This window comes from Aspergillus caelatus (genome assembly GCF_009193585.1).
Source record: "Aspergillus caelatus strain CBS 763.97 unplaced genomic scaffold BDV27scaffold_181, whole genome shotgun sequence".
NCBI classification, from domain to species: Eukaryota; Fungi; Ascomycota; class Eurotiomycetes; order Eurotiales; family Aspergillaceae; genus Aspergillus; species Aspergillus caelatus.
In genome coordinates, this window is record NW_022475444.1 from 823 (window position 1) to 16607 (window position 15785).

General features: G+C 47.1%; 6 protein-coding genes across 6 annotated transcripts; 1 reads left to right on the plus strand and 5 right to left on the minus strand.

The window, feature by feature from the left end:
* Positions 1 to 216: 216 nt before the first annotated feature.
* On the minus strand, positions 217 to 1882 carry BDV27DRAFT_30861 (uncharacterized protein). Its single transcript, XM_032076287.1, has one exon. The coding sequence runs from the start codon at positions 1695 to 1697 to the stop codon at positions 681 to 683; it is 1017 nt and encodes a 338-aa protein (XP_031924302.1). The 5' UTR covers positions 1698 to 1882; the 3' UTR covers positions 217 to 680.
* An 853-nt stretch (positions 1883 to 2735) lies between these two features.
* On the minus strand, positions 2736 to 3211 carry BDV27DRAFT_30894 (uncharacterized protein). The gene has a single exon (XM_032076289.1). The coding sequence runs from the start codon at positions 3112 to 3114 to the stop codon at positions 2851 to 2853; it is 264 nt and encodes an 87-aa protein (XP_031924303.1). The 5' UTR covers positions 3115 to 3211; the 3' UTR covers positions 2736 to 2850.
* A 2276-nt stretch (positions 3212 to 5487) lies between these two features.
* Positions 5488 to 5849, plus strand: BDV27DRAFT_160894 (uncharacterized protein; the record flags this gene model as incomplete). The annotated part of the gene is made up of 2 exons (XM_032073119.1): positions 5488 to 5503; positions 5551 to 5849. The coding sequence occupies 2 exons, from the start codon at positions 5488 to 5490 to the stop codon at positions 5847 to 5849; spliced, it is 315 nt and encodes a 104-aa protein (XP_031924304.1).
* Positions 5850 to 10418: 4569 nt separating this feature from the next.
* Positions 10419 to 11625, minus strand: BDV27DRAFT_167118 (SDR family NAD(P)-dependent oxidoreductase; the record flags this gene model as incomplete). The annotated part of the gene is made up of 4 exons (XM_032074382.1): positions 10419 to 10690; positions 10752 to 11182; positions 11256 to 11296; positions 11611 to 11625. The coding sequence occupies 4 exons, from the start codon at positions 11623 to 11625 to the stop codon at positions 10419 to 10421; spliced, it is 759 nt and encodes a 252-aa protein (XP_031924305.1).
* A 725-nt stretch (positions 11626 to 12350) lies between these two features.
* BDV27DRAFT_160897 (uncharacterized protein) lies at positions 12351 to 13268 on the minus strand (the record flags this gene model as incomplete). The annotated part of the gene is made up of 1 exon (XM_032073120.1): positions 12351 to 13268. The coding sequence occupies one exon, from the start codon at positions 13266 to 13268 to the stop codon at positions 12351 to 12353; it is 918 nt and encodes a 305-aa protein (XP_031924306.1).
* A 775-nt stretch (positions 13269 to 14043) lies between these two features.
* Positions 14044 to 15639, minus strand: BDV27DRAFT_133355 (serine hydrolase domain-containing protein). Its single transcript, XM_032068065.1, has 4 exons — positions 15229 to 15639; positions 15037 to 15173; positions 14680 to 14971; positions 14044 to 14626 (listed from the first exon to the last, which is right to left on the minus strand). Exons 1-4 carry the CDS (start codon positions 15617 to 15619, stop codon positions 14205 to 14207), a joined length of 1242 nt encoding a protein of 413 aa, XP_031924307.1. The 5' UTR covers positions 15620 to 15639; the 3' UTR covers positions 14044 to 14204.
* Between the last annotated feature and the right edge of the window lie 146 nt (positions 15640 to 15785).

Genomic DNA, 15785 nt, shown 5'->3' on the forward strand with positions numbered 1-15785 from the left:
GTCACTGTTTCAACTGTAAATGTGGCCGGAAGAGGTTCCTCCCGACGCCGGTCGACGAAAAGGGGTGGCAGCATAGCCTATCACAGGCACAAGCTTCATCCTGCGTATACAACCGTTATGATACTCCGTATGTATGGTATGGTTTGATCGTGTATCTTCGGTAAAGATTTGATCGGCGGAAGTTGAATCTTACAGTGTCTACTATATCAGACCGTGTAATACTAGAATAGAAGATGATGCATGGATTTCACCTGGTTACTAGTAGGTATGTACTTCTGATTTTTGACTATACACATCAGATCAACAATATACTTAGGTAGAAAGGAAAAAATCAATGGATGTCAAATGCCAATGCAAACGCCGCGCGCTCTCCAGTCCGGTATGCTAAACATGCTCGTCATGAACGAATGAATGTCAAATAGTAGTGTTTATCAATCGCTCAGTAGACCAAGGAGAGACCAAATAATAGAAGCAAAGATAATAAAAAAAAAAAAAAAAAAGAAAGGAAAAGAAAAGTAGAGAGTGAATCTCAATCTCAATGAACGGAGGGGTCAGGTATCATCGCTAAAACAACTCGAATTAAACATGCTGCTCCAAGGCACAGACTCCAATGGAGTACCCATGGAGAATAATATTCCGCCACCACGTATTGGATGGCCAACCAACACTGTATGTCGTTTCTAAGCCCTCATCATCATTCGTCGGGCTCGGAAGGCAGACAGGTCGATCGATTCTTCGGATTCCGTCCCGTCGTCCACCTCGATCGCCTCAATATCCGATGACGGCCCCTTGTTGCTCGTGGGGTTAACCGTCAACTGTACAGATTCCACTTGTGGAGCCGCTTTCTCCTTCGCGGCACGTTCCTTTTCCTGTTCCACCGTGAGACGTCGCACTTCACCCGTGGCCAGTTCGAGCAGCGCCTTGAATTTATCCAGCGCCCCCTGGAGTTCTTCCGAGCAATCACCCACTCGGAGGAATTGGTAAGCTGCAGTCTCACACAAACTATGAGCCAACTCCAACTGTCTATCCGCCATATCAAACGGCGAGTTCTTGGCCATCACTCGAGCCTGCGGGGGAGGCCCACGATTCCGGTTGCTGCGGATCTGGGACAACAACTGGTCGTCAGACCCATCTCCGGAAGGAGAGAGCGGCGGGCTGTTCATCCGAGGGGATTTGCTGAGAGCACTACTCCGCATCGCTCCCATCTGTGACATCTTTCCCCTCCGAATGTTGTTCCTGGCTGTCCCGATAATCCGCACCATGTCCTCCAGCGACTTCTGCGTCTCCCCGTCGTAATGGATCACTAGGTTGTATCGCGTGCTGACAAAGGGGTTCTCCTCAGAGGCTAAGGATGGGGCTTCGTCCGTGCCGCGCTTTCGAGGGTTAGGGTTAGGGGTCGTCGGGTCCTGGGAGGCGGGCTGGGGGGTCTCGGGGTCTTGCTGGGTCGGTGTATCTACGGGAGGCGGTGATTGTGTGACGGCATTTCGCAGCTCGTCGGTCCGGATGGAGCACACGGAGCTATTCTTGCGACGGCGCGGTCTCCCCGGTGTGACGGCGAGCTTCTTGTACGCCTCGGCATATTCGGCATGTTTAGCGGCGGTGTGGGTGGCCAAATCAGAGATACGGTTAATCCATGAGGGTAAATTATCGGTGAGGTGGGAGAAGGCTCCCAGGGCGTCCATTGAACCGGCAGGCATTGGGGGGAATTGTTCGCTCGCGTTTCGTCGGACGAGGGTATACCGTAGATTGATTATGTCGAAGATCCCTCAATCACGGAAGGATAGGGTAGGTAGTCGAAAAGAAAAATCGTGCCGTCGTTCAAATCGTCAGTCGTCCTGAGGCGTGGATGATCTGGGGTAGAGGAAGTCGAGAATCCCGGCAGCCGTGGCGGCGGCGTCTGTTACCCGCTTTGGGTCTTAACTACAGTTCCATGAAATATTGAAGCGTATCTATGAGCCAGGTGGACCAAGCGGGAGAACAAGCAGTGATGGTAGATAGTAAATTGAATGAGGGGGGTTCGAGAAAAAAAAGGTGGTAGGAATCCAGACGGGGTTGAGGGAGAGACTAGCTAAAGAACATAAAGAAAAGGAATCGAAGGGAAAGGAAAGAAATGCGACCGCGGGCGGGAAGAGAAGAGACTCAAGGAGGGAGCCAAGTGGAGACCCACCGAGTCGTCGAAGTAAAAGGTACAAGTACTTGCACACACGGTATCGTAATACGTCCTCATTACCGTATCGGCCACCAAAAGCCAACAGGTGACATCCCCGAAATGACTGAATGAAGCCCGAGCGTGGGCTCCACCGTCCATGCGAATTGCAGCAGCAAGCAATATCGATTCAGTGTGGAATGTCTAGATGGACCTATAATACCTGTCCTTGATGACTCGTCTTCGACATTTCTCCCACATTTTTTTTCCTGCTAGTGATTTGACCATGGACTGCAGGATAACCCTGATTCTTTCGTGGGTCGGTTGGGTAGGACCCACACTCGGTAAGTGATCGGGGATGGGGTCACGGGTTTGACCGTACCGTACCAAACCCAGCGAAGGCACGACGGTCCCTCCCGGTTCGCTACCGTCCAATAATGGAGGCCCGACGAGCGGAACCAAAGCTTCAGGCATCCACACCTTTTCCTCGCTTGGCACGTCGTTCAACCCATCGCATTATTATGATTATGATTCTTTAATACCGTTCGATTTCCTGAACAGTCTAATCTGCCGCTGTCATCTTCACACCCTTGCACCGCTACAGGGTCCGCGAAAGGAGCGGTGAAGAACCCCTCGTGGATATCTTGGTTCTGCATCAAGACAGTTCTTAAGAAAAGACATGCAGATGGCGTCAGGATCTGGTCCTACCGGGGCTGGAGGGCCTGACAAGAATCGTCATACAAATTCGATCCCCCGGTTACTTCCGTGCGACAGGGTCCTACTTCAAGATGCCCTAGAAAGATCCCGGAAGATCGGAAGACTTTTTCTTGTTCTAGAAAACGGGTGTTACGGGAAATGCCACGGGAGATTTTGTTTAAAAAAAGGGCGATTTGTCCCCCCATGAAACAAAGAATAAACACCTCAGAATAAAGAAGGCAGGTGACACCGGAGAAACACCAAACAATCATAGGTGGTTCAGGTACAAGTCCAGGATATATTATATCACCATGTGTTATGATCCACACCGAACGGGAAGCCCGTTAGACTAACCACGGTTGCACTCGAGAAGGGGAATTAATTAAAATACGTAACTATAGGGTCAGGTCGGGGAGCAAGAAGCCCGACGCAGCCAATTGAAGTATGCATTCTTCAACGGCTTCTTTACCCAAGTGAGCCCTGACACGTAACGGCTATTTTCACTGACGGCAACGAATGCCATGTTGGGCCTAAGTTCCCGACGCTTCCGTCTCCGCTTTGAAACATTGCTTCGGCTGACGATCGTCGTGCAACCATTTGACATGGGGCAACGGAGCAAGGCGAGCAAGGCAGAGGAATAACCTTGTTATAATCGCGAAGGATTGTCAGCAGTAAGATAACACGTCTGTCCATGGCCTACGAGACACAAAACGTGCCATTGCCAAGCAGACTCCTGAAGTTGGCACTAATTTCAAGGAAGTGGATTGCACCCTTGCACCGCAAGCCATCCTACCTGCCATGAACTCACCAGTTTTAGACGCACGTATGGCACGAGCCATTCCTGGTCGCCAGATTCTTAGCCCGTCGCTACTAATCACTCTGGGAAAATGGACGAGAATCCAGTCTCGGCTCACGACACGAATACATCAGACAACGGTGGCCTTAGTGGCTCGGATTCATGTTGATCACTGACAACGCATCATCTTCTGTCTGTCACCTGCCATGTAAGCAATTGTCCATTTGGAAACACCAAGCCCTCGTTGCTGCATGCAAACGTAAATCCTGAATACGAACCATGAAGACTATGCAAATCTATTCTTTTCTCAGTAACTGGACTCCGGGTGCACAGATACAAGAATCATAGGAGTTGCAGACATTGCATGACGCAGCCGACGATTGAGTGAGTGAGTGTGTGCCGATAAAAGTTGGAAAATGCGGCTTCTTTTAAGAATACCCCTAGTCATTGGTGCTGTACCGCAGTTTCGATGTCCTCCATTTGCAATCATGTACGGGGGACTTTTGCTTTTTGCCACCGTCATGAATGCAATGCCCTACATGCTTAGCACCATTACGTTGCGTATTTAGTAGGTTCATCATGGGCGAACAACATGCTCGTACGTCCGGTCAACCGGTGGCTTGCCGCGGTTAAATCTTTTTCTGCTCGTTCAGAATACTACTATTTAGGTCGCCTATCTGACCGGTTAGAGTACAACACCAACCTAGTCAGCATAAACATACTGTAGAAGAATATATTATGCAGAACAGTTTGACCAGCGAGACATGCTGAAGTTGTAAAATGGTTTCATCTCTACGTACTGTATACATGTGGTTGTATATGATATTAGGACGACTAGTATCACAGCGTTGTGTATTCTGCTCGGTCAGCAACATGAAAAGACATGTGACTAAGAGACTTTCGACAAAACATGCCAAAGGCGCAGACCACCTACTGGCTACTACGGTGGCGTACAGGGTAACCCTGGACTAGTACGTTCTGCAAATCGTGGCTGTGAATACGTGTCACTTTTGTCTGCATTCTGCAGGTTGGGGTCCAGCATCTGTCCCTTTCAGCTTTCGGAACCATAATTCGCGACCAACGTAGAAAATAGTTCTCTACTGTTGTTGTTGTTGTTGCTTAACTACTTTTGACTCTTGATTCAGCTGCTGTGCAACAGAGCATAAAAAAGGCCCATGGCTCTGGACTACCCGCCCAGCATGTACCCTTCAGGGTTGTGATGCTTTCGACTCCCTTGTCCGCAGGGTACAGATTTGTGATATTACCCTGATTACTGGTATATTATAGGATGCTAATAATCAGACAGGTAGCTAAGACTGCACGGCGCATCGTATACAGCTCGAGAGTTCTATGCATGGCCGCAGCGTGCATACTATTCCGCCAACGGGAAAGATGAGCTGAAATGTGGCTAGCCGGATGGAAGTGGATACAATGTGAGAAGGTACAGACCCGCAATCTATCAGCTGAAAAACACTGAGACTTGTTGTAACGATGCCAGCAATCTCTTATGCAGATTTTGCCTCAGCCCCTCTGCTGAAAGCTGTCTTAGTGGTCCATACCAAATCGAGAGCTCAGACCAGCTTCTAGCACAGAGTATATCTGGAATGTTGGTGTTGACAGTCGTGATGTTATGCATATAAGGACGCCTCGCGTCGGTATGTTTACTTCTCAATCCATCTTTTGATCCATCTCTTAAGACTTGTCTTGTGAAGAATATTTGGACCCCTGAACAAGATAAAATAAATACAGGGGACATTCAGGACGATCCCTTACTGATCCAAAATACTAGTCATATTCCCAAGACCACGAAGCACACTCCAGTACCACACAGCCTGACCACTAAATCAAAATGGCTGAAGCAACTGGTAAGTGTACTTCACCTACCTTGGGTCCACAAGCCTACATTATTCAGGCCAAACATACGACTCTGATCGTGGCCAATACTGGAGCGGCGAAATCGAGGCAGGCACTGCCAAGATTACCCCGTACCAAGATGGTAGACCCACGCGGTTTACCTTCAAGAGACCATTCCAGCAGGTACCGCATGTTCAACTCACGCCTGACTTTGGTGAGAACCCATCGCAAGGGTTCAAGCAGTCTTGGCTTTACTTGTTGAGCAGGGGAAAACCGGCGGTGGACAAGCAAGGCTTTACTGTTGGATATGAGATTACCTTTAAGTACACTGCTATTGAGATACGTGAGAGGTACTGATGGCTAGAGTAAGGGAGTCATCAGGAGCGTTGGTTGCCAATAGCTATGTTACGTAAATTCCATATGAAGAAGATGCTACTTTGTTTGTCAGTCAGTTGTGACGGATTTATTCTATGTTCCGTCGGATTCCCTTCACTTGTATAGTTTAAAGGGCCCTCCCGAAGCACCCCTCAGAGGTGTGCTACTGTGGTCAGTTGCTCTCTAATATATTAACGAGTGAGTTAGCCTTTCTAAATGTGTGTCCACGATGGTCGCGCAGAATTGGGTAGGTCAGGGCATATGTGCTTTTAACCGCATGAGCCTTGTCTAAAGCTACATCACCGTTGGCGTCAAGCCAGGATAATGTGACATCGCTGCCATGCGCAACATCGCCACCCTCTATCAATTCCTGCACACGATACGGCTGAATGCTAGTAAACATAAAGTTTGCATCGAAGTTCGCATTCAGAGTAACCTTGTACTCCCAGCCATTGCGGCCATACTTTTATTCTGCTATCGTGCGCAGGTCTGTTGCCGTCTTTGAAGTTATAAATTGGTTGAGTGGTAAGATGCTCTTCCGTTCACTTCAACTAAGGTTCGTGGTTTATTGCGGTGTGTTGAGTATGTAGATGTGGAGGTTGAACTCAAGACAATAGTCTCTTTCTTAAGGAGGGATTTCCGTTAGAGAATTGATCAGTGGGATGAGAAGAAGATATAGAAGGAGGGTTATCCCCGGGGAGAGGCGGCTCCTTTTATTAATCTCTTACTATACAGAATGCCCTAAAGGCTTTGTACAAGCTGGACTCAGGTGACTCCTAATTATGAAGCTATCTATGGATGAAATTTTAACTCACTGATTTAGTGCAGAAAATAGAAAATGTCGTTTGCGGTTACCTATAGAGCGCGGTATAGCCTTGTATGGTGTGATAAAAGCTAACTCAAACCTATTTGTATATGAGCTTGTTTCATCCCAGCAATCGTGGTCGAAGTCTGTATTGCTCTGGACCTCCTTAAGAATACGAATTGGGGCGTCATTTGGGGATTGGATTGTCGTATGATTGCGCTGACCCGGCTCAAGGATACGATTGGATGTCGAGAGGCATTGCAAAGCTTAACACTCATTGAACTAGTGGTAGTGAAGTTTAACATTGTTACGACCAAGGTTTGTCTAATGGGCCCTACTGATCTTTTAATTGACTACATTACCTCATATCCCAAATATCACATATTTTCAATCGCCGTTCCGCACGAGAATCTGGCTTTACTTAGATTTGAGGACCCTTTGTACATGCCATCCCCGAAGCTCGTGGACATTAGTCACTCTCTCGAGCACTAATTTGTCCTATATGAATCTAAGCACCAGAATGCGCCTTGGCACCATCTACATCCTTGGGCGTCTTTATGTCAAAAACTTGACAGCATCCACAAACAACCCTTCGGTACCTGCTGGTAGGGCTCCAGATCTTCCCAGTTAATCTTCACACAGTCCACTAACGCATATCCAACTAAGGATGTATAGGAAGTAGCGTCAACTGCATTCTCGCCGGCCAATGTGAGCTCGGTCTATGCTACCGATGCTGCTGCTGCTATTGCGAGGTCCTCGACGGCGGAGAAGCTTGCGGTGTAGGCTGGTGGTGGGACGGAGACTGTCCCTGTATGGCGTTTACGGCGGACAGTCAAGGAATTCTTTCTGGGAAGTCCCAGTTTTGTAGCTGTGATTAATGACTTAGCGATATTTAAGGGAAATGATCCGTCTCAGTCATGATGTTGACAAGCTCCGTGGCCTTTTATTTGGGCTAGGCTGATGGAGATTCATCTTGAAACCGGACTGTGCTTGTATTCCCTCAGAGGTAACATAGTGTGTCGGATATCATGATATGGCTTAGCGATCAATTGGCTAGCCAAGCTGAAAAGACAAGCAATAATGTCAGATTCTATGGTCTATGCCGCTTGGATTCTGGTTTTGCAGACTACCAAGATGAAACTCTTGCGTCTCAGCGAATAAGGTTGATCAGATCGTATATAGAAAGACTTTATTGGATGTTATGTCGGCAACTTTATCCGTTCAACCAGACAATGGATATTGAGAATGAGTTTGCTTTGGTTCTACCCCCATTTACTCAACACCAGACCACCTCATCCACTACGTTCACTACTAGGATCTGCCCCCGAGCTACGCCCATGTCAATTACACACTACGCCCACACAGAACCCTTCTTAACAGGAAAAAAGAAAAAAAAAGGACCTGCTCAATTAGTGGACCTTGGCCATATTCTATCTAATCTCCGCTTGTTTCCGGCGGCGTGGAAGGGTTCAAATTGGAGAATATTCATGAGGCTTATGTGACTGACTATCATTAGAACTGATAATCATAATTACAATGATAAAAAAGGTTTACGCAGACACTAAGGCAAAACATCGACCTCTAAATATCAGGAGATTCAACTGAGCTCAAGGGTTCATTTGGATTCTGATATATACAAAGCAATGCGTAAAGCCTTCCAACAAAGAATCCGTTTCTTTTGAACCATGTCTTCTCGTTGTCGTATCGTATAAGTCCTTGTACTCTGTCCAGTAACTTGGATAGTCTGACGTCGAAGCAATGACTCTGTTAGGGATGGCACTTCTAAGGTACGCTAACTAACAAGGTAAAAAGACCACAAACATCTAACTGTTCCTTCAACCACTATCACTGATATACCCCCTCTTGGTCCTGGTGGCCCAGATGGGCTTTTGTTCCTTGTATATAACGAAGTTACCGTCATTCTGCACAATACAGAACGCCTTATAGCCGTCTGACCAATAGCCGGGTTGGAGTTTCAGATGAGTCCGCCATGGTTATCGCTAAATAGTACCATACAAGTTAACCAAGAAGAGCTGTATAATCAAACCGATGATACCTTAATGAAGATGGGAAGAAACTAGATTACAAAACGGAAAAGGTAAACTTACTACACAACAAGGTCACCATTTTCTTGCATAAGGAGACCTTTAACATCTTTGCCCGTTGACCAGGATTTCCATTTTAATTCACCATCTACTTTAAGCCTCACCATGCCATCAGTCCCCACGTTGAAGCTCAACCGAGCAATATTGACTCCATAGGCTCTGACCAGCGTGAAGTCATTCACCGTTAGCAAGAGTGTCGTACATATTGACAGAAGAACTGAAGAAATACAGATGTTGTGCGTTGTAGCGTTTGAGGGAGGTAGATGAATTAATAGATGTGTATGTATCCTTGAGAAGACCACAATGGGGGTGATGACGCTTATATATGATAATTCTTTTTTAAGTACATTGCATATTGTGCTGTCCTGACAGGACAAGTGTCGATCAATAGTTCTATGTTCAGCTCCCCCACTCCCTACTTAGCTGCTCAGCATAGAGAGTCTCCCACTGGTCCCGATCTTTTCAGCTCAGCTCGTGCGGATATAGTTGCGGAGCGAAGAGAGGTACAGTACCATGGTGCACAGCTCCTTCAAAATCCCCACTAAATTATCTACTAATTATAATAGTCTAAAGATACAGTTTATAAACTCAGCTACCTAAACTAGCTCCCAGAGTGCCCCGCGCTAGCACTAAGATCGGAAGGAAAAACGGAGATTACTGCACGATCAATGGTTCTACATAGTAACATCGTACTGAGAGTAATGAGCGAAACAATAATAACACATCAGTATGTCGATCCACTCGGACCCTAGCAGCAAGTTAGGAACAACTTCGGATCTACAGAGTACACCTTTGGACAAGATCACCACACAGCCACAAAAATATTAGACCCGACGATAAGGATTGATATCGGTACGTCGAATTTGTACCGGAGCCTGGTCTCTCTCATCAGTCTAACTACGTGGCAACGATCAGGAGAACTCGACATGTAGGGCTAGGTCAAACTTAGCAGGGAGCACAAAGAATCAGATCGCCATTCGTGTCAGTCAAGGGTGCTTCTAGGTCATTTTTGGCGGTACGTGTATTATAATAACTATTACTGCATTGCACAAAAACCCAATATTATTTAAAGAATGGGCTGAAGTGTAGAGTTATTGTTACGCCCAAGCTCCTAGTTATCAGGTATTATCGGTTAGATGATTTTTCCCAGTGCCTCATTTGAACCAATTTGGTAGAAAAGAAAAAAGGGGATTCAGGGAATGCGGCAGGCGTGATATGATCAGATTGTGATTGGCACTTCCTTTACGGACGTTGATCCTGAGCAGTGCTATATGGCTTTGCCTGTTGCTGGGTGGTGGAAGGAATAATGTCTAGTGTTGACAGATGCGATGAATATATGCATCGAGTAGTGTCTTTAGTATAGAAGTAGTTATTCTGGTTCAAACCTAAATCGAAGGACTTCGCTTCTTAACAAGGAAGTTTGTATAACATTGTGTTTCTCCGTGGCTCTTAGAGTATCAGATTATTGATTATTCACGTGGGACCTGAAAGCTCAACATTGAATATCTATGTGTAATGCAGAGGGCAAAATGTGTTCAAATGCACTACACTGTTACGCGTAGTTGTAATGCATAGCAGGATGTGAAAATCGTGATATTATTAATGGTGGCTCTATGATGTGCTAGGTAAATTGCCAGGTCTCTATTTCAACCCTCCGGATAACAACAGACTCTGGCCCGTCATATACCCGGTAGAAACTAACATCATGACCACATTTGCTGTCTCCTCAGGCGTACCTAAGCGGCCCAAAGGAATAGTTGCCACCGTATCTTGGATTGCTAAGGCATTGGGGACCATGCCCGTATCACCAATCATAGCAGGTGCGACATCGTTGACACTGATATTGTACTCAGCCAGACGCGTGGAAAGGTTCTTCATCATGCCGGTAAGCCCGCCCTTGGACGCTGCGTAGTCTAAGACAAGGACATTGTTAGGAATCATCACATGCCACCAAGGATTAAGGTATTAACTAACGACATCCATTGATTCCTCCCCCATAAGCAGCGATCGAAGACATGAACACGATACGGCCCCATCGCTGTGCCTTCATGTGCTCTACCACGCCCTTGACCAGAACAAAGGAAGCACGAAGATTAACATTAAGCATGTAATCGAATTCCTCAAGCGGAATGTCCCATATATTAGTTATTCGTTTCCCATATCCAGCATTTGAGATCAGCATATCGGGCCTTTGACCGTGTTGAGTGTCAATCTCGCGGAACAGACTTTCGATTTGGTCGGCGGATCCAACATCGACTTTGTGGGTGGAAATGCGCAGCTTGTTCTCGGCGTATCTAGACTGCAGTTCTGTGACAAGTTCGTCTATCGATGTCAGATTGCTCGAGTAGGTTAATGCGAGATGAACTCCATGTTGAGCCAGCTGATGAGAACATGCTGCTCCGATTCTAAAGCAGTGAGGTTTTGTCAGTAGTTGTCCCACTGGAAATCAGCTTATCGTGACTTTGGGGTCATCGTTACCCTCCTGATGCACCCGTGACTAGGGCCAGACGGCCGCGTATCTCGTTTAGTGTCATCCCGTTAAGAATCTTGAATGCACAACGTTGATGGCATGAGCAAACTTCTTCCTTATCTGGCAAAAGATGTATATAGTGTAGTCTTAGGGTGTCTACTTGAACCTCGGCTGCGACCCGTGGTGATCTTCCCGTGGTGAGAGCGTAGTTTGAATGGGACTACCATTAATGCGTTAGATAGAATTACTATGGTTGACACTTCATAACCAAGCTAACGGATTTACTCCGTATATTGATCATGTCCCACAGGCCCCACGATAAGGACGGATGGAATCCAGTTCTAATGGCCACCCGCTCACTACCTCATCCATCACCATGGGCGGAGCTCCTCCCAAGACCCACACAATGCGTCTTTGCGAGCTCCTCCTACACTAGTTATGCCGCTAGTAGCTCACCTTATGCCCTGGAGTAAAATCCAATAAATAGCAGCACATTGAGCTTCTTATCGCTCGTATCGGACAGCCTTGTGTATGTCACCACTATCGAGTTCCTCGAGTGAATGGTAAGGCATCGCCGTCGGCTATTGATTTGAACAAGGGGCCAAAATAATACTCAACAGATAGACTTCTTTCCAGAAACCAGAGCTCATCAGATTATGGGGGGCTTGATGTTCCCTCAATAAAGAAGTAATCAGTTAATGCTGTTACCTATATATCGGCCAGTGGATGAGCAAGTATCAAGTAGCAAAACCCCCTGTTGGATCAAATTACAGATCGGCAGACACCGTCTTCAAGCTTTTCCATAGGGCCTTGTCCCATATATGTCCACTGCATCTTGAGCTCTTAATTAAGGGTATTCTAGGAAGTCTAAATAGCCTACTTAAAATACTTGATGTTTAATTTTGATCTTAATTTTAGTTTTAAAAGACCCTTATTTTATTGGTGCAGTACGTATTTGAAATAGTTATTATTTCGTAACGCAGTACGCATTCTGCTAAGTATTGCAATAATTTTAACCAACTATTCTAATGTCCCATGAAAATGACGCTACAATGCTTGTGAGCAGGACAAAGGACAAATCAGGGATAACCCAACCAACCTCTTTAGAGCCAAGTTCTAGCGAAACCACGAAAGTGTTGTGCGGTGATGGAGATATCCGTCTCGTTGAAGGCAGGCGCCCGGTCCATCAAAGCCTGGAAAGGCAAAACCATCGGCGCACCAATAACTGCATTAGGAGTGACTGTAACTTCTTGATCCATGTAGAGCGTTTGGATGGTAGCTGGCTGGTTGACCGATGGAGGCATGTTCGGGGACTGCTGGCGCAGCGAGGAGATATACTGTCTGGTTATGGGTGTCGGCGCATTTGGTGGCACGAGTTGCCACTTCTGGAACAGCATCTTCGTGCGTTTCAAACTGATAAGTATGACAATTCTGATTCTTCCACTGGAGTTGTTGAACCACCACTTTGCGTCTTCTTGAAGTTTTGGGAGAGACTCCGAGACTCCCGTCTCGATTACCAACGTCGGCCAGTCCTGAATTTGCCCTTGCACGGGCTGACGGTGCCGAGGGAGGAATATCTGGTCGCCTTCTTTACCTTTGTTACCTACATGGGACCGATACCTCGTGGCACCCCCCCACCGTATGTCTTCCCAATAAAGACCCATTGCTCTGAGCGCTCCGAAAACCACGAGCGTGAAATCATTAGTAGGCATCTCATGCCCAGCTCCTGGCATCACCTTGATCAGTCCCCTGGCGCCATCCCATTCAAACCGAAAGCTAACACCATTTAAGCAATCCTTTTCGCTATCAAGCCTGTCTATGGCTTTCTGTGTGAGCCCCGGTATCAAGATCCATTGATTTCCGCTGAAATCATTTGCGTTGAGGGAATCGAAAATTATAGTGGCGTCTCGTGCCAAATTAGATATGCGTGTGAATGTTCGGGTTATACATAATGATTCTATTCCAGCTGTGAGTCGGTACTCGCCGGTCAGGAAAAATTCGTTACGACTGGTTGGAGGCATTGGGGAGGCGCTTCGCGAAGTACTCTGGATGTCGGTGAACAACGTAGCTATGGTCAGCCCTTTGAAGTTTATTGAGATAAGAGAAGGATGTAAGATGACTCGGTACCAGACTTCTAAGATGGCAACGAGACGATTCAGGAACTGAACTGAACTGAACTGACTGTGTAATCTAATGTGCAATCCAAAGGACTATAATCTCGCAGATATGGTGGGTGATTAGGTGACTGTGAAGTGAATGTGAATGTGAATGACAGACGGAAAATAGTATGTAATCTTAGATTCACTACTTTCTTAGAGGTAGTTCAATAATGAGTCTGTAAAGCCAGCAGCTGTACTTGGTGGATTGAATATCTTGAAATGTGACCCGGGGTTTATTCAACGGAAATTGCATCATGATTACTCAAAACTATCTACATAAGATCTACATAAGGGTAGAAACCGCAGACTACGACGCTATCATGTCACACCCGCAGGCAGTCCGCTATGTTTATGTTAAAAACGGACCTGCTGAGCTGAAGTGGAGCTGGCCTAAGGCCTGGACTAAACTACGCAGGAGCAGAAGGCGAGGATGCTGGTTAACCGGTCACATGAGGACCTAGGGAGGGGTTCAACCTAAGGCAAGGTTTCTAACTGCACGGCCCAAACATAATGAAAAGGGGAAGTGTGATTTATACACACAGATTGTGTAGATATATTGATCTACGCTTGGGCAGGCATCTTGGTTGTACATATTTAGCCTTTTGATTTGGCACTGCTGAGGCTTAGCTCACCGAGCTTTACATAGTTGTTTCAGACCTATAATATTAGGATAATAATGTCAGTGGGACATTTCAGTAGCACTGAATTTGCCATAACATTGGTAACGAGCCATCGCTTTTATGACCAAGACAAGAAGCGGCCTTCAATAACGGTGGGCTTCAGCTAGGAAGCAGTATATTACAACGACAGCCCAAGACCCTTATAAACCTCGATCTCGACATCTTGCGACAGTTGGAACAACTGCTCATCACCAAACGGTAATACCTGCGAGCAAATAAACCCTGCTACCCCTTTTTCACGGTCGCACCACCATCGAAGGTTCGCTACACCGGACCACTGTGCAGTCCCGATGGACCGCCCTGTGGAACCTCCACTGAGCAGGAAGGTAAGTCCCCAGCCCTGCCGGTCTCCCTCCACAGTTGGGTGAAGACCGATACCGGACTGTACCATGTCTGCCTTCGCGTCGGGGAAATACTTTTCAGCGAGAGGGGGCAAGGTTTCGATTTGATTCCGGAACATTTCGTCTACGGTCTCCTTCTTGAGCAGTTGCTTACCGGTTGTTGGCGAAGTTCCGTTGTTCAACAGGACGGCGAGGATTTCTAAGTACATGTCAGTTTGTTGAGGGTAGTGTCGGCTCTGTAGGGAGTCATACGGGAGTAGTCTTGTGCAGTAGAGAAACATCCGGCTCCACCACTGTTGAAGTAGGACTTAATGTCACTCTCACTCTTCACTGTCAAAGCACGCCGAAGCAGATGGTCGCGGACAGAGAGCTTGCCATCAGCCGCTCGCTGGTGCATGTACGCGAGGGTTGCCTTCATTTCTTCCGTGGGAATCATGGAAATATACTTGAGTCCTAGTGGCTTGAAGATGTGTTGATGGAAATAGTCATTCAACGACTGGCCTGTTACACGCTCAAGCACGACACCTGCCCAGTCAATGCCAACCTATCGCGCAGTCCCCTGAATGTTAACAGCCATCACTTGATTATAGTGGGGCAGTGGTTACTTACGCCATACTCCCAGGCTTCCCCGGGCTGATGAACTAGCGGCTGGTTGAAGTCTTCAGCATACCCTGAAAATTCGTCGTAACCAACGGGTCGGCCGTAATCCCGCAGTTTCTCATTATAAAAGGTATAACCAAACCCAGCTAATCATGCTTCATTAGCACTCTAGGTCCACCGCGTAAATTCATGGATACTGACAAGTATGAGTCAAGAGCATTCTCAAAGTAATCCCTTTGTTCTTCTCCACCAAGGTCCCATCTTCTTGGAGCACTCGGAGATTGTCGAATTCCGGGCATATACGGTGGATTTGGCCAGCGTCATCCAAAGAAACCTTTCCCTGTTCGACTAGCTGCATGCACGCAATGCCCGTGATCATCTTTGTGCACGATGCAATCCAGAAAACCGAGTCCACAGACATGGGCTCGGAGCTGCCACGGCCCCGTTTCCCCGCAGCATGGGTGAACAGCTGCTTGCCATCCCGTCCAACTACAGCAACGGAAACCCCAGGCAGTCCCTTGTCAGGATCGCTGCACACGGATTGCATCCGGCGCTTGAGCGCCTCGATATTCGTGGGATTAACCTCGCCCATTGTCTGGAATAGTAGGTACTGTGTCGTGGAGGTACGATGAGGGGTTGACCCTCAATGTCCATCATTTATAATGAGGGGTTCGGTGGGGCTTCTCATCTTCTCCTCTCGGGCCCGTCGAAAATCGTCCGGAATCTCAGCAGGTCCCTCACAGCTTGGAGCCTTAGGC